Source organism: Xenopus tropicalis, chromosome 8 (genome assembly GCF_000004195.4).
Source record: "Xenopus tropicalis strain Nigerian chromosome 8, UCB_Xtro_10.0, whole genome shotgun sequence".
In the NCBI taxonomy this organism is placed as follows: Eukaryota; Metazoa; Chordata; class Amphibia; order Anura; family Pipidae; genus Xenopus; species Xenopus tropicalis.
Genome location: NC_030684.2, coordinates 126,803,203 through 126,821,763, shown reverse-complemented (window position 1 = coordinate 126,821,763; position 18,561 = coordinate 126,803,203). Strand labels below are relative to the sequence as shown.

Sequence of the window (18,561 nt, the reverse complement as noted above, 5' to 3'; positions counted from 1 at the left end):
GACACAAGTACCTTTAATGAATAGGGTTTAATGTGCAACTGACTGCAGGGAAAAGCGCAAGCTGCCCACTGCATTTGTGGACGTAAATGAGCCCTATTATCTCTAAACAACTAATGAACTAATTCAGCTGAACAGGGGTAGGGATTTAGTAAGTGTAAAAATAAAATAGTTATCTATATCTAAAAAATAAGAAAGTAAGGATTTTTTCATCATTAAAAGAATAGGCGGAATACATTTTCAGCATAACTTCCATTTATTTTGCTCATGTTGAGTATAGAGGTATATATGGCCCCTGTAAAAACCAAACTAACTGTTATATTTAGTAAGTTTGGTTTTTCATATGCAGGACTGCATGGTGCCCCATCTTCTGCAGTGTAAAAGGCTGCCCCTGCCCAGCCAACAGACCATAGCAGCCTCTGATCATGTAAGGTCAGGATCTGGCTAGCCAGGCAGTTGGGCAGCATAGTGTAAGTATTTTCTCACTAACTCAAGAAAGGGCACAGATCTTGGCCAGTCTATTAAAAAACTATTATTCTGTATTTATGCAATATTACCTTTCTCCATGGGGCATGTTTGGTCATATTGCTTTGATAAATGTCAGTAAGAACCATGTGATGTAACACTAAACAAAAGATTACAATTGTGCATACTAGTTATGATGAAGGACAATATCACACACAACAACTAAACCTATGAACACCAACCTAGGGGGATATTTATTATGGGTGAAGAAAGAGCTCGCCGTCTGCTTGAGTGAAATTCTGCCACTCTCTATTCATTTGTATGGTATTTTTAAAGGCATATTTGGGGTGAATTTTAACTTTCACTCATTAATAAATAATCTTTTAAAAGTTCCATAGAAAAAAAATGGCGGAATTTCAATCTAGTGGATTGTGGTGAGCTCTAACTTCACTCTTTGATAATTATACCCCCTAGAGTGATAATTGGTAGGGTTAATTCCATTGGGTATAACAGCTGTATAATGGGGAGATACTTTTCCATTCCTCTGGATTTGTGGGCAGTTTCTCACATCACTGGAAAGCTGGCGAGACTTGCAATTCCACAAGCATTCTTCTTATCCCTTGCCAGGAGAACGTAACCCTTCTTTCCCCACCAATCTCCCCAGCTGCAAAGAAGAGCAAACATGTTTAAACATAAATCTGTGTTAAGGTTACATGAACAGTAGCCATTATTAGACATAAGAAACTACATTTAGTTGCATTGTCCTAGGCAACTCCTGCTGGGCTCATGTTTTAGTGGGACCCAGTCTAGGAGAATTCCCTTCAGCCTCTTCTTATTCCCAACAAGGTCCATCAAAAAACCTATACTATTTGGAATTGTCTAAATCTAGATAGGCGGGTCTGGCAAATACCAGAGGGGTTGCTGTAAGATGCCATGGATAGTCACTATTTATTGGGCCTCTGGGGAGCTATTTGGGCCTCTGTATGTGAAATGCCTATTTTGAATCTCAGTCTGGACCTGTAGATTGGACTCAGGGTGTCTATTTCTCTGGTAGGCCCAAGGAGACTTAGTTTGACACTTAAGTGTTCAAAGACATCTTGAAATAACTGGACCAATGAATCCCCCAGTCACCAAAACCTTCTGGGGCCTTATACTTTTGCTACCTAACACCCCTATCAGCACGTGCTGTCTCTATATTAGCCTTGCCTGCCCTGCAATTATTCATTTGTTTTAAACATTTAACCCCCTTTCTCCTGACACCTAACATGTGTGGGTAATATAAAATTTCAGTTCCAGGTTGCAGGTTAATCCTTGATTTCCTTTTTACTGATGCTGGTGTCTGAGGTTGTAACAGCAGATAAGAGTGGCTGGTGGGAGGCCCATGAGTATACAGGACCCAATGGAAGCCCTGAGTAAGACATTTGAGTTTAAAGAAAGGAGACAGAGTTTACTGCCACCCACAACTACACTGTAATGCATATAAATAAAATGTCAGGATAATCAAATCCTCCAGAGCTTGATATAGATGTAAAATTCTTTCACTAGCCAGTCTTAATCACTTAGTCCAATGCTGGAGGAATTATAGGGCCCTTTCTTACCTGTTCTTAATGATCCAGTGTTTGATCCCTTTCTCATTTCCATACCCAACCACAAGTACTGCATGATTTACCGCATCCGGGTTGCAGCTGCTATCATAATACACACCTGTGGGGATAGATTTAGTAATCCTGATTAGTCGTTATTTACAATGTAAATCCAAACAAAGTTAAATTGTTAATGAATGCTAATTAATCAATATGAAGGCGATGTCCACCCAAAACTATTTGTGGCATAGTAAAAGAAAATATAATTCTATGAAACGTGTCAATATACACTCATTAAACATTTTCACTGAACGTTATTTGCAAATGTAATGCGACTGAAAGCAATATCTGTCTGGCTGTTTTCCGTGTTCTTCACTGTTGGTTCCAACTTCTGAAACCACATAGCAGAAGCCAGCTGATAGTAGTAGTAATAGATAGTAGACCTGATGGAGAACTGACTTCTGCTACATTGTTTTAGGAGTGAAGAGTAAGTGCAGAGAACAGAAGGGGGATCCAGAGTTAGGCAGCATAATTGAGGTGGATTATGGAGTAGTTTATGTGATTATAACAGCCACTCTGGGATTATTACACTATGCGGGTCATTGATAGAAATAAGAATAGACTTTTCAGCATTTCTTTCTTTATACACCAGGATCAAGTGCAATAACCATTGCTTGGTTGCTATTTTCAGTTTCATGCCTTGGTACACTGGATGCTTCAGCAGTGCATTCCTATCTGTTTGGGGTGGTGGACATTTCAGTAGCAGTGACAGGTTATGGGACATTTTGGAATAAGTACAGTATACACACCTTTTTTATAGAATTGGAAAGACGGTAAGCTGGCATCAATGCTGACTGACACAGGTCCAACATTGGCAACTGCTCGTTTCAGTGCCTTTTCGCTACCTACTGGGATCTCTTTGTAGCCTTTGCAAGTGGCAGCTTTATCTGCTGGATTGTAATGGCAGCCTTCATCCTGTTAATAGATATTGCTATTTGAATGTCTGAAGGGGCAGGGGCAGATGATGACACATTTATTGGCACAACTGCATCCATTTATATGCCACAGGTGCTGCAACTTACACATATGCCTGCCCTTGGCGCAGTGCAAGAATTATATTCACTGATGATAAATTGCCTGTTCTTTTCTATAGCTGTAGCAGTGCCTAAGAGCTCACCTGTCCAACATAAGGGTATTCTGCATCAGAATCTATTCCTCCATTGTCCCTCACGTAACCAAATGCATTGGTCATGTATCCTCCTTCACATCCATAATTATCTGTGTCGCAGTCCACCAGATTTTGTGGACTTAGGGACACCAGCTTTCCTGTCTTCTTCATTAATTGTCCTTCCAACGCACCCACGGAACTGAATGCCCAGCATGAGCCGCAGATGCCCTGTAATAATTCACTGGATCAGTAAACATCATTTACTACTGCATCCTAGCCTCCTAGTCAGTCTCATAAAATACAATAATGCATTGGAAGGCCAAGATCAAAAGTTATTGCTAATTAAAGCAAAGCAAGGATTCCCCTTGGCACTAAAAGACATTGGTTCATTAGATCTGTGTTTTTTAGACCTTTTGTGGTCGTGCTCATCTCTAAGGTCCAACATTTCACCCATATAAAGGTGTTAAAGGAGAAGGAAAGGCTAATAAAGAGTTAATCTCAAGCTGCAGGCATACCATCAGTTGTCTCAATAGTGCCCTTAAGTCTCCCCATATTTCACCTGTTCAGATGATCAGAAGCCAAACAGGAAGAAAAAAAGCTGAGCTGTGTAAAGAAAGTTTCCATAATGCCTCACTCCTGCACGGAGACCGAGACCAAGTGTACATGCTCAGTTAGTTAGACTATGAGTCAGCTTCCTGCTGATTGGCTCAGATCCACATCGTAAGGGGGGGAGTGAGTTCTTAGCATTCTTGAGGGAGAGGGGAGCAGGAGAGAGCAGAGAGCTGCATGTCTGTGGCACATGAATTAAAGACACAAGAAATCTTTTGCCAGAGGACTCACTGCAGTATTTCTGTGAGTGCTTATGGCTGTATTTACATAGACGTTTCTGATAAAACTTACTTGGTTTTTACCTTTCTTTCTCGTTTAATGTGGCTCACTGGTAATAAAGGTTGGGGACTCCTGTCCTATAAATTGAATTCTCCTCTCCTTATATATCCTCTAATTGTATGTCCTAGTCCTAGTTTCCCTATATATTGTACTCTTCTATCCTTATATATCCTAATATCCTCTACCTTTATGTAGCTCTGCCTATAGTCTTCTAAACTCTTCCATCTTTATATGCTAATATTGCCTCCTTTTATGTTCTAGTATCTACTTCTCCCCCTTTACCCATCATGGTATCCTCCCATCATGGTATCCTCCCACTATGCATCATATTATAATCTCCCTGTAAGTTCTAGGACCTTCTCTTCCTCTTCTCTCCCTCTACCCTGTATGTCTTGGTACCATCTGCCTTTGCATACATATAATCTCCCTATACCTCCTGGAATGCTTTCCCAGTAGAAGCTGAGTTAGAAGCTGGGTGTCTGAGGCCATTTTGGTTGGCTAAAGGTCTCTGCAAATGTGCTGGCTATCTACAGCTTTAGATCTTTTCACAGAGAAGTCAGTGCAGCATTTCTGTGAGTGCTTATGGCTGTATTTACATAGACCTTTCTGATAAAGCTTACTTAGTTTTACCTTTCTTTCTCGTTTAAAGACATAAGGGGTCATTTCTAAGGGCTCTGGCACACGGGGAGATTAGTCGCCCGCGACAAATCTCCCGTGTCTCGGGCGACTAATCTCCCCGGATTGCCATCCTCACGAGGCAACTTGCGCGATCTCACTGAAATCGCGCCGCCACGTGTGCCATCGCACCGGCGACTTACACTTTCGCCGGTGGGATGGCAGGTGATGGCAACTCGGGGAGATTAGTCGCCTGAGACACGGGAGATTTGTCGCGGGCGACTAATCTCCCCGTGTGCCAGAGCCCTAAGAGCTAAAAAGTCCACTGTTACTGTGTATTAGGAGACACCTCCTGGCACTGTGTTTCAATCTGGCATGATGAGCAGAGCCCCACATAGCCCAGGGCACAAGTGCTTCTTAAGTAAACACTAAGGGGCACTCAAGCACTTGCGCCCCAGGGTCCAGTAAATTACCCCTACAGTCTCATTCTTAACTGCTCATGAGAATGCATGCGGTGACGGGGGTTGAGAGATGAGTAAGAATCAGGCAGTGGTGGGGAGCAGGCGGGACAGGGATCATGAGTGGGACTAAAGGGATGCCAGGGCCTGGACTAAGGGAAGATACACAAGAAGTAGGTGCTGAGGCCCCCCAGCATTGCAGCCTAGGCAGTTCCAGCCCTGATTTGTGAATGAACTACTTCCGTCCGTTAATTACAGTTTTTATTATTGTTTTATATAAAAGCAACTAATAGTGCAGCCCCTTCTCACATGATAAGGTCCAAATGCAAAGCCCTGCACAAAGTAACCCATAACAATATCTTTTTTGCTGAACAATTTAGAGAAGGCCCTGATTTACCTGATTGTGGACTGGAGTGACATAGCCCTTTTTTCTGTAGTCAATATATTCTGGAATCCGAGAATTCCATTCAGGAATGTAGGTGTTATTGGGCCGGTGATTGGGTGGAACCTTCAGGCCCATCATCTTTTGCACAACTTCTTCACTGGTCTGTAGATAAAAGGGTGTGGGCATAAAATTAGCACTCCGTGTTGCAAGCAGGTATCTTAAATTTACAAGATTACATGCAGGTTAACCAGCTCATATCATACGTGATAAAAATCGCAATTTTAGCCATGCACCATAGCGCACACAGCTTAAAGGAACAGTAACTCCAAAAAATGAAATAGCTTTAAAGTAATAAAAATATAATGCACTGTTGCCCTGTACTGGTAAAACTGGTGTGTTTGCTACAGTAACACTACTATAATTTATATAAGCTGCTGTGTAGCCACGGGGGCAGCCATTCAAGCTGGAAAAAAGGAGAAAAGGCACAGGTTACATAGCAGATAACGGATAAGCTCTGTATAATACAATAGTGTTTTATCTGTTATCTGCTATGTGCCTGTGCCTTTTCTCCTTTGAATGGCTGCCTCCATGGCTACATAGCAGCTTATTTATATAAATTATAGTAGACTTTCTGAAGTAAACACACAACTTTTACCAGTGCAGGGCAGCAGCACATTATATTTTAGTTACTTTTATACACTTTCATTTTTTGGTGTTACTGTTCCTTTAAGAATGTCAAAAAATTACTGAATATGGTGACCAAACTCAAATCAAGCAATGAATATTTACAGAAAGAGTTTTATTTATAGATGTATTTTACTGCATGATTTTGGACACGTTTGTACATGGTCTGGGTATGGTTTAGATAAAGATGCTACCTAAAGAACTGTGATGTGGGGCCACAGAAGAAGCCAAACTATGAGCCTTCTCTGCCCAACCCATTATAAATATGTTTACCTACAGACTTACAGTGAGTACACAAACTCCATGATTGACAGACAGATGACAAGCTGGCCAACCCAGCCCTTACCAAGAGAAGGCAATATGTAGGTAAGTAGAAGAAGTGGGGGCAGTGTTCTGGCATCTATAGACATGGGTCCTAGAAAACAAAACCCTAGGTCCTAGGCAGGTCTCCTCTTATGGCTCTGGTGAATCAGGGGACCCAGACTGGAAACAGAAAAGGGGGAGACTTCCAGAGAAATGGGTGGGGTTTGGGCTAAGTGTAGGTGGGGTTTAGGAATATCGCGGTCTTGGTCAGGTGCGTGTAGTCTGGGTCCTTGAAGGACATAAGGCTCACCTGATGGAGGACCATGACACATGTAAGAGATAATAACTCACCATGTCTCCCAGATGGTTCATAGCCAGATCATAAGTGTGCAATCCCTGGGAGAACTCCTTGTTATGCTGGGAAATCAAATTCAGGTTTTTCTCCCAGATTTGTCTTCTCCTTATCTCATCCAGCTGGAAAGGGGGTAAGAACGACCATAATATCATTAAAATAAGCTTAGACGCACACAAGAAGATGTAAGTACAGACGTGCTAGTTGATGAAAAAAGATAAATAAGGCATAATTATAAAAGTTTACCATTCAGATGATGATGCCAACCCGCAAAAGTATTTGGTGACCCATATAAATGTTATAGTTGTATGCAAACACCACTGCTGCTCCAGTACAGTTATACAACAACCAGTCTGATCTCTACTTTTCTTTTCTGCTTTATTGTTTAAAGCTAATTGCTGATTGGTTACTATTTGAAACTGCACCTATGTTAGTAAATGAGCCCCTCTATGTGATAAATATTCTTACTGAAAAAGTTATTTTTGTGCCAAAAACGACCAACCTAATAATAAACGTTGTTCCTATTTATGGAAATTATGATTTTTATTTTATTACCCCAAAAGAGTCAGACTTGCCAAACATTCTATTGCATTTGCTCTGGTCTTGGAAGCAATGTAGAAACCCTATTATTAATTTTGGTTTTGAAAATGAGTTTATTTATTGGTCTTAAGGTACAAAGGTAACAACTAAGATATACAGGCTGCAGAGATTGTTTTAGGCATCTCTGTGTATCAGGAATATCTTTTTACATAAAAAAGTATTATCTGCAGAGAATTAAAAGATTATACATGATTAATACTATTACCTGCCCATTGTACTGCCTGTGATATGTTTTTTTCCATAGTTCCCACTTGGAATCAAGATTGCTTTCCTGGCACAAACCAATCTTCACCAAGGAGAGGGCAAAAGACAAGAGGCTGAACCACCACATGATGCTAAGGGGAGAGGAAAGAAATAATGCTAATAGTTTTCTAATACTGTAGAATGAGCCGTTGGTTCATCCAGTGAGAAACACTGCAATATGAAATACTGTTAAGTCCACTATTTGGCTCTTTTACTTCCAGAGTAGATACAGGACCAAAGTTTGGTCAGAGAGATAGATTAGATCAGATCTATTTATATTAATATTTTACTATTTATATTTATAATTTATTTATATTGAAATGACCAAGCCTTAAGTAGTAATAAATAATATTAAGGATCAGCATGTAATCTTACCTTGTACTTGTGCTTGTAATGATAATATTCCCTTACAGTTACCGTTCCTGATGATCTCTCCGAGTCCCCTGTTACACTTTTATACAGCTCTGTATGAGGAAGCCACCTTGGAAAGTCTGATGCACCACACCTTGTTCTTGCTGAATCACATAGAGTATGCCCAAATGTCTGACTTGCCATTCCTTGGGTTGAGCTACAGAATATAGCTTTGCAAGGGTTATTTTATTACGCAGAGTAGTCATTGGAATTGACCCATAGCTAGCTGTACCACCAATTCCAGTATCCACTGTTGATTTGAAATAAACCCATTGAATGTTATAGTATAACAGACCTCAGTGGATCAGAACTGCCTCAGCAGGGCACAAGGAGCAGATACCAAAAAATTATACAGTGAACCAAGTGGGCTTAAAATGGGAACCATCTCAGTAGGATACCAGGAGACCGTCAAGTGATCTCTGAACTGTGCAGCTACTCACCCCTTATCTCTGAACTGTGCAGCTACTCACCCCTAATCTCTGAACTGTGCAGCTACTCACCCCTCATCTCTGAATTGTGCAGCTACTCACCCCTCATCTCTGAACTGTGCAGCTACTCACCCCTCATCTCTGAACTGTGCATCTACTCACCCCTCATCTCTGAATTGTGCATCTACTCACCCTTTATCTCTGCACTGTACAGCTTGACACCCCTCATCTCTGAACTGTGCAGCTTGACACCCCTCATCTCTGAACTGTGCAGCTTGACACCCCTCATCTCTGAACTGTGCAGCTTAACACCCCTCATCTCTAAACTGTGCAGCTTGACACCCCTCATCTCTGAACTGTGCAGCTTGACACCCCTCATCTCTGAACTGTACAGCTTGACCACCCCCCATCTCTGAACTGTACAGCTTGACCACCCCTCATCTCTGAACTGTACAGCTTGACCACCCCCCATCTCTGAACTGTACAGTTTGACCACCCCCCATCTCTGAACTGTACAGCTTGACACCCCTCATCTCTAACTGTGCAGCTTGACTACACTGACAGATTTTTATTTATTTTCCCAAAAATGGGTTGCTCATTATGACCCATTATCCAGAAGTTTCTGAAATACAGAAAGGCCATCTACCATTTTCAAGCAAACAATTTGTGTAGTATTTTCTTTTTCTCTGTAATTATAAAAAAACATTACTTATAGGCCTATACAATATTGTAAAATATTACATTGGCTTTATTTAGTTTTAATCAAGTCCCAAACTTTCTGGATTATAGCTCCCGTACCTGTACCAACAGAACCCCTGCTTTGCTTTATAGTAGGGGATCTAGATACTTAGGGCCAGATCTATTAAACTGGGGGATCCAGATGGATTCCCATGAGTCTCAAGTTTGTAAAATAATGATTGATAAATCAACAACTTACTTACAGAACTGCTTCCCCGCATCTGAACGGCTCATTAACATGTTACTGCACTGCTGCTTGGCGTGACTGCAGCTGAATAAACTAAAAATAAATGACAAATCAAAAAAATTATAAATGCATTTTTGCTTGAGCAAAACAGAAAACAGTATTAATATACAGGGGAGTAATTATGTGATGACTGGATCCCATTAATATTGTAGAGACAGCATTGTAATCACTGTACATGAGAATATCAGTTTGGTTTGATGGCACATATGGGTTAACTCTGCTTGTGCAAACACACAGTGTGATGTGGGAGAGAGACGGCACTTTTCCACAACTTCTTGTCCAGCATCTGTTTTCCATTCTCAAAAGCTCACATGATTCCTGATCATTTCCCAGAGTCAGACAGGAGGCTCATGTAGTACTGGGATAATCCCCCCCTCTCAAAATTCCTGCCTCCTCTTTAAAATGGCATACATTCAGAGTTAAAGCATAAGGTTAGGAACTGTTGCTCCTTTGGAGAAGACTGATTTATTATTTAAGCTGTGGCATTAATAATGGCACCCAGGGGGGTAGGGTTGCCACCTGGTCGGTATTTTACCAGCCTGGCAGGTACAAATGATGCTTGATCCCAATGTTATTAAAAGGGAAAAAAGATACAAATATAGGAATGTCTGTATTTTTTCTCAGAAGGTGGCAACCCTACAGGCAAGGGGGTGAGACTGTGCCGGGGCCTGCTGGTGTTAGCAGTGGTACAGCAGAAAGCTGCCTTACCTAACAAAGCACATGAGGGAATGGGCACAGTTGCAAAAATTGCCAACAGGGCCTATAGGTTGCGCTGCAGTCCTAGTCATTTTGCTACCTAAGTGAGATTTGCCCAGCTATCCCCATGTATTCCCTTTGCTGTTGGACTGGCCTACCATTGTACCTGTTACTATGCCACTGGACTTAGGCCTAGTGTACCCCTAGTGTAACTAAGATGCTACCCCATGAGAAATTCATTGCCAGGGCACAGCTCACAAACTCAAACATGCTCCCTACTCATTGCCCCACCCCCTTTCTACCATTTGCACACTAAAGGAGAAGGAGAGGTAAAAACTAAGTAAGCTTTATCAGAAAGTCTATGTAAATACAGCCATAAGCACTGAGTCCTCAATCAAAAGAAACACAGGATTTCTAGTCTCTTTTTATGTAAACATGATGTTCCAGTGTCTGACTTCCTTTCTCAGAAACACCTTAATTCCCGGGGCCAGAGTCTGTGCAGTTCTCTCCTCTCTCCATCTCCCTCCTCCCACCAGAATGCTAAGAACTCCCTCCCACCTCCCTTAGGAATGTGTGATCTCAGCTACAACCGCTAGAGACTGCAGGAAGGAAGCCACTTAAAACGGTTTCTGCAGAATAAATATATTGTTTTAGGTGGCACTAATGTGGCGAATCTATTGGCAGTATAATGCCAAAAATACTTTACTTCTCCTTTAAATTGTTGCGGGTGGAGCAGAGCAGCAGGGAGAACCATAATCCCACAACCTTTTGGACAACACCCACCCCCTTCTGTGTGGTAGTTACTGCACTTCCAAAGACAATCCCAACTAGGTTCCAGGATAAAATTAAAACGTAGCTTTTATTAATACATAATCATCTCGTTAGCATAAAAATAAAATAAAAAAATATGCTAGTTTAATTATTTTATTTTTATACTAATGGGGTGATTAATAAAAGCTTAATTTTCATTTCATCCTGGGACCCTTTGGCTTGTATGATTTTTGTGGGAATGGTGCAGGGTCTAATTGGAGCACTTTCAGGAGCACAATTTTTGTGACCTTGATTTCAGCAAACACTATTAAAGATTGTGTAAACAAATATTCAATTGATATTAAAGGATAAGGAAACACCTATTCACTGGAGAACTAGGGGTAGGCACACAATGGGAGGGGGGCGCCGGACATGTACTTTCCCTGGTTTTGGCATTCCTACAGATTTTGGCACACTGAATCTCCCTGCAGTAGATGCTTTGCTGTTTCTCACTGTGGGGATATTTGGTGCATGGTTGGGGTGCAGAGCTGGGGAGACTTTGGGCACCCCTTACGTATAGGCCAGGCACTGGTCACCGTGCAAAAAGCCTTTCACAATATTGCTATGTTTTTGCAAGTAACACAATGTGTCTAGGTATGATTTTTTATGCTACTACAGCTCCATCTGCTGATCAGAAAATGTATTAGTTGTACAGTTTCATTTACACTTACTACTATCAGAGGGAGCTATGCCTCAAGGGTTGGACTGGGCTGGCTTGGCACAGTTAAAAACCCAGTGGGCAGGGCCGAATTTAACTTCTCGGCGTCCTGAGGCCGCCCCCCCACGAGTGCGCATGCGCGATCAATGTGCATGCGCAATCGCACGTTTAAACTCCCATACGGAGCAGTGGGGAGAGGTCCCGACTGCTCCGTATGGGAGCCAAATTTAAAAATTCTGTTGCGGCGGGGCGGCATGCCGGCCCTAAACTTGTGCCGCCCTAGGCCCAGGCCTTTGTTGCCTTTCCACAAATCTGGGCCTGCCAGTGGGCCCCGTAGCTCCCCCCCCTCGACCCAGGACTGCTTCCTCTGATAACTGCAGTCGCCAGTGCAGTTAAGCAGTGGCGGGAAAGGGGGCCCCCAGGACACCCTGTATGCCTGACTGATCTAGGCAATGTAATGGCCACAGTTCATGTGCCTAATGAAGCAGAGGCATGCTATAAAAGGCTATGCTAGCCTGGGAATCTCAGAATAATCATTCTCTTTATCAGATTCTGGGACTCAGTCCACTCTATAGATCCCCGCTCTTGAAAATATTGTGCAGGGACAATTTGCCTTTGTCAAATTGCCCTTGAAGGGGTTGTTCACCTTTAAATTAACTTTTTATATGATTTAGACCAGGCCTAAATCAGGTTCAGACTGTAAACCCCTGTATGTTTAGACATGTAACCCCCTGTACTGTTCACACCTTTTCATCCCTGCATTGTTCACATCTCAGGCTCAGACTGTAAGCACCCACATTGTCCACCTGTTCACACCTTAGGTGCCAGCATTGTGCCACTGTATGTACCGCCTATGTGTGCCATACTCTGCCTGCCCCATTTGAAAGCTGAAAAGATGTAGACGGGAAAGGCAAATAATTAAAAAAACTAGAAAAAATAAATAACGAAGACCAATTGGATATTCTATATTAAAAGCTAACTTAACGGTGAACCACCACTTTAAATGATGCATAATATGCCACGCCGACCATAAATGGCAAACTTGATGGTCAGTTGCAACATGTTCCTCATTAAACATCATTGAACTAATGAGATTTCCAGGAACAAAAGTGCCCAATTACTGTTTGTGTAAATTAGGGTCAGTTGGCAGCTGTGAATTTCATAACATAAATCAATACACTGTGCTATAAGCACACACAGGGAGCAGGGACAACAGTTTAATATAAAGGTGGGAATGTTGTGGGCCCCGAGGGGTTAATCAGAAGTTTTGCTTTAACCAGACCAAGTAGGGCTAAACTACATAGGAGATTCTGAGGGTCAGACTTTATCTGACCTACAAAATCTTGCCATGCATGCAGCCTTCCCTTCCACAGGCATGGGGTGTCAGATGGCAAATCCTCCATGGCAGGCCCATTACTTTTTTGCTCTTTATAGGGTTATGGAATCCTTTATCCAGAAATCCATTTTCCAGAAAGCTCTGAAATATAGGAAAGCCATCTCCCATAGACTCCATTTTAAGCAAATAATTCAAACTTTTCAAAATTAATTTTTCTCGATAATAATAAAAAGAAATCTTATGCTTGGATGGTAGATAAGCTCCACAAATTGGTGGCAAAACAATCCTAGTGGGTTTATTTCATGATTAAATTTTTTTAGCAGACTTAAATGGATAGTTTGCCTTAAAATCTAATACAGACATTGATATTCTGAGACAATTTGCAATTGGTCTTCAATTTTTATTTTTTATTGTTTTTAAATTATTTAGCTCTCCAGTTCGATATTTTAGCAACTATCTGGTTGCTAGGGTCTTATCTACCTTTGCAACCAGGTCGTTTTTTTTTTGAGAGACTGGAATATGAATAGGTGAGGAACTGAATAGAAACATAAGCAATAAAAAGTAACATTAAAAACAAAATTGTAGCCTCACAGAGCAATAGTTTTTGGCTGCCGGGGTCACTGACCCCCATTTGAAAACTGGAAAGAGGCAGAAGAGATCAAATAAATCATACACTATAAAAAATAAATAATGAAGACTATTTTCAAAGCTGCTAGGAATAGGACATTCTATAACATACTAAAAGTTAGGTGAACCACCTCTTTAAGGTATGGTGATCCAAATAACAGAAAGACCCCCTTATCCAGAAAAAACTCTGGGGCCCAAGTATTCTGGATAACAGATCCTAACTGGTACGTGTGTTGAGATTTTTTTTACGAGTATTAGCTTTAATTAACAAGTGGCTTTAAAGTTAGATTATACCTCAGCAGTAAGAATTAGAAACAGCCAATTGCTTGTGTGTAACATGTGGAACAATGTCTCCCTCAGAGCATTTTGTGTTACAGTTGTACCAATGAGCTGATACCTCACATTCTCAGGCCAAGTTGTGGTAACTGCTTTCCCATTACCTCACAGAATCCTTCCATCTCTCTGTTTTCTTTCTGTCAGCAGCTTTGTAATTATAAACTGATTTCAATTCTCTATCTCTATCCTCTTTCTCCCACCAGGTAGAAGCAGATTATCTCCTCACACTGGGTGCCCCTCCCTCCTTCTTCCAGACACACTTTTTTTTTTTTTTTTAAACTTTATTTAACTTTTCCTGTACAAAGCTGCCTGCTATGAGTCCCCAGACCACATTGGTAACAGTGTGTTCCACTCTCATCAAAATTCCTATCCTTGTGTAAGCTTATGGTAAATTAGCCCTTCTATTACCACAAGCTACACCGTATTTTACCCAGGATGAGACTGTATCCTTCAGGTGTGAACCCTCGCTTGATATGGTGGCCAGGTAGATATGTGTTGTATTTCTCAATAAATGGGCGCCAGTGGTTCTTAACGTTGAAACCATGAACTGTTTATTTACACAGCCACTTAGGCAGGGCCGGAACTAGAGGTAGGCAGAGGAGGCAGCTGCCTAGGGCGCAATGATCGAGGGGCGCCAGACAGGAGCCTCTCCTGCCTACCCCTAGTGCTACTTTGTCATTGCCTCCTCCGCTTGTTATTAGCGGGGGAGGCAATGACCGATCAGATCGCACAGCCGCCCCTGCACCTCCTCCTGTGCTTTGGCTCGCATGCGCCCTTGGCGGGGGGGGGGGGCGGAGTTGGCCGACCGGGTTGCCTAGGGTGCCAGGTCGGCTTGGCCCGCCCCTGCACTTAGGAGTAATTACAGCATAGAATGGGTAGGTAGTAGCATCTCACAGAACAGGCAGTACTTACAATGAATGGTCACAATGGGTTAACTCCCAGCTTTCAGGTATATGCTTCCAGTGGAACCTTGGTGATCACTATCTAACCCTAGGTCTGTACACTGTTAACCCTACTCTGGGCAGTATTATACCCAGGATAATAATACCTCTGCAAATCCTTGTCGGAGTCAAAATGCTGCTCACTAAATAGCCCTGACTGTCTATCACACCTAGGGGCTGATTTACTAACCCACGAATCCGACCCGAATTGGAAAAGTTCCGACTTGAAAACGAATATTTTGCGACTTTTTCGTATGTTTTGCGATTTTTTCGGATTCTGTACGAATTTTTCGGATGCAATACGATTTTTGCGTAAAAACGCGAGTTTTTCGTATCCATTACGAAAGTTGCGTAAAAAGTTGCGCATTTTGCGTAGCGTTAAAACTTACGCGAAAAGTTGCGCATTTTTCGTAGCGTTAAGTTTTAATCCGAAAAATTCGTAAAGAATCCGAAAAAATCGCAAAACATACGAAAAAATCGCAAAGTACCGATCATTACGAAAAAAACGCAATCGGACTCCATTCGACCCGTTCGTGGGTAAGTAAATCAGCCCCCTAGTGTGACCTACAACAGATGCTGCCTATTCTATCTGGAACTACCTAGTCCCAGATTCCACAGTATCTCTCTGCCTGCTTGTTCAGGCAGAGACTTCACAAAATGGCCTCCAGCCTCATGGCTGCTCAGCCTTTTATACAACAGTGCCACCTTATAGTCAAACTAGAACTGCAAAAGGTAATTTCCCATTACATTAAGGACCTTTCATAGCTGTCCAAATACTAGGGGACCACAGAGTTAGAAAAGGTATAATTTACCAGTTCCCTACACTGGCATCAATGCTACCAGATTTACCCAGTTTTGGATCCCCTCCCCTTGACTCTCATCAATTTAGGGTCTGTCCTTGGTTTTCTCGGCTCAGTTGTATGTGCGTATGTGCAGTTAGCATATAGTTATGTGGAAGGGACTGTGCACATGCCCACCTAGCCAGAAAACCAAGCCAATGCCGGATCCATTAGCCCAATAACATTAGCTCGTGGCCTGCGTCTGATCTGCCCCAGTCTACCTAGAACTTACATTATTTCTTTCTGGATGCACTCTATTAGGGTGAAGCACATGGAGCTACTAGTAGCAGCTACTTGTCACAGCTGCTAAAATAGACAGTGCTGATCATTTACTGATAATTGTCTCTACGTGTGTTTTAGCAGATGCAATTCTCAGTATTGTCTGTGGCAGGGTATTTTCTAGCATTTAGTAGCTGTGACAAGTAGCTGCTACTAGTTGATATGTGTGTTTTCACCCTTACTCTCCCTCTGGATGTGGCCATGTCATAGCTCCGCCTATTTTGTATTGACACTTCACCTATTTGACATCATTGCCCCACTCTTTTTGTGCCCCACCCCCCCAGTGGCAACCCTATCAATGATGCAAGAATCCAAATAGGCCATATTACAATCCAATTACCCATTAAATATGGGGGGGGGGGTTAATGATGTGGTGATAGTGAGCCTTTGACACAGAGGGGCAGGACAAAAATGAGGAGGAGAGGACCAATGACATGTAGGGAAGGACAAGGACTTGAAGGGGCAGGGGCCAAAAAAATGTACATCTACACAGGAATTGGGGCAGGTCAGGGGAGGTAGGAGATTATTAGTCCATGGGCTGATCAGCTGAATCTTCCGCCATGACAAACTGTACACTATCTGGCTCTACACGTGATTGGTCAGACATTCTGAAAATTGGCCCATATGTGACCTGCATTAAGGTGGGTCCCTAGTCATGGCCTGGCTGGGCACTGCTCTGTGCTACCGCTTGGGGTCAGCTGGTGTTTTAAGCTCTAAAACAGCTTCTCCAAAACTATCATTTTTAGTGATAAATTATTTTTAAAAAAGGGTGTGTATGGGCCAGCACTACTGAATTGTTGATCACCACAGACCAGGTTTAATTGAGTCATGGTCACTGGCACACATGGGGAAAGATTTATTATGCTGTGTAAAAAAGGGCATCAAAATTCGCCACACATTAAAAGGCTTCGCCATGCAAAAAATTGGTGAATTTTTTTTACGCATTTTAAAGGAGAAGGAAAGGCTAAGTCACTTGGGGTGCCAAAATGTTAGGAACCCCCAAGTGACTTTAATCGCTTACCTTTTACCCCGGGCTGGTGCCCCTGTTAGGAGAGAACAGCACCAGCCCGCAGGGTAGCTGCGAACGTCTACTCTTCCTGGTTCGTGCGCTTGCGTAAGCGCAGTAGAGTGAAAAGCTGAACTTTAACAAAAAAGTCGGCTTTTTCACTCTACTGCGCATGCACCAGCCCAGGGAATTTGCTGGCAGACGGAACAAGAAAGAAGGAAGCGCTCGCTGCTACCCTGGGCTGGTGTGGTTTTCTCCTAACAGGAGCACCAGCCGGGGGTAAAAGGTTAGAATTAAAGTCATTTGGGGGTGCCTAACATTTTGGCACCCCCAAATGACTTAGCCTTTCCTTCTCCTTTAAAATAAAGGCATAAATCTGGTGTTTGGACAGCGAATGTCTCCATTTATTTTACACAGTTTTTTATACCGTTTTAAGCTGAGCTGTTTAGTCAGATCTCCCAAAGTTGGTCCATCTGTAGGGAATTGTAAGCAATACCCCTAAGAAAAGTAATGTCCTAAAGAAGAGTAGCTTTTGAAGTCCAGACCTCCAACCTAGATCTTTGTTTCCCAAAAGGCTGCCATCTTGGCATGATAGACACTGTGGCCAACTTTGAAATATGTTACCAATATGTTCTCAGATATCATCTGAAAAATCATGGAAACTTTTAATAAATGCAAGTTGATTTCCCCAAGAAGGTTGAACAAGAGAGTATTCCAGAAAACCTAAAAACCTGAACTTTAGATTGATGGTAGCAAATGTCTCAAACTTCTTCCATCCTCAGGAGAAACCAGCATTTTTTGTAAGGTGCTAAGAAATACCCTTTCATGGAAGCATGATTTGAAAAGGTCATTTTTTGTGGAAATGCAGATAATTAAAAAAATGTGAAAAATAATCAAACCCATCACTAATGGGGCATTGAGGTCCAGGCGGAGGGCAAGCTTCCGGTCAGTAAAGACCTTCGGGTACCCAAAAAGGCAGGCGATTATTCACAATCACCACTCTGCAGGCAGCAGGAGTGTAGCAGAATGAGAGGTATGGGATCTGTTATCCAGAATGCTCAGGACCAGGGGTTTTCTGGATAAGGGATATTTCCGTAATTTGGATCTACGTAACTTTAGTCTACTAAAAAATCATTTGAACATTAAAAAAGCCCAAAATTATTGTTTTGCTTCCAGTAAGGATTAATTATATCTTAGTTGGGATCAAGTACAGGTACTGTTTTATTATTACAGAGAAAAGGGAATCATTTAAACATGAAATAAACCCAATAGGGCTGTTCTGCCCCCAATAAGGGGTAATTATATCTTAGTTGGGATCAAGTACAGGTACTGTTTTATTATTACAGAGAAAAGGGAATCATTTAACCATTAAATAAACCCAATAGGGCTGTTCTGCCCCCAATAAGGGGTAATTATATCTTAGTTGGGATCAAGTACACTTTTTATTTGAATAAAAGTGAGTCTACGG

At 42.0% G+C, this 18,561-nt stretch overlaps 1 protein-coding gene across 7 annotated transcripts; it reads right to left on the bottom strand.

The window, feature by feature from the left end:
- Positions 1-230: 230 nt before the first annotated feature.
- LOC448216 (cathepsin K (pycnodysostosis)) lies at positions 231-14,266 on the bottom strand. Of its 7 annotated transcripts, none has more exons than XM_031890339.1 (10): positions 14,133-14,266; positions 9,518-9,598; positions 8,117-8,402; positions 7,704-7,833; positions 6,898-7,020; positions 5,572-5,721; positions 3,223-3,441; positions 2,855-3,020; positions 2,061-2,166; positions 231-1,126 (listed from the first exon to the last, which is right to left on the bottom strand). In XM_031890339.1, exons 4-10 carry the CDS (start codon positions 7,827-7,829, stop codon positions 1,027-1,029), a joined length of 990 nt encoding a protein of 329 aa, XP_031746199.1. In that variant the 5' UTR covers positions 7,830-7,833; positions 8,117-8,402; positions 9,518-9,598; positions 14,133-14,266; the 3' UTR covers positions 231-1,026.
- Positions 14,267-18,561: the final 4,295 nt, after the last annotated feature.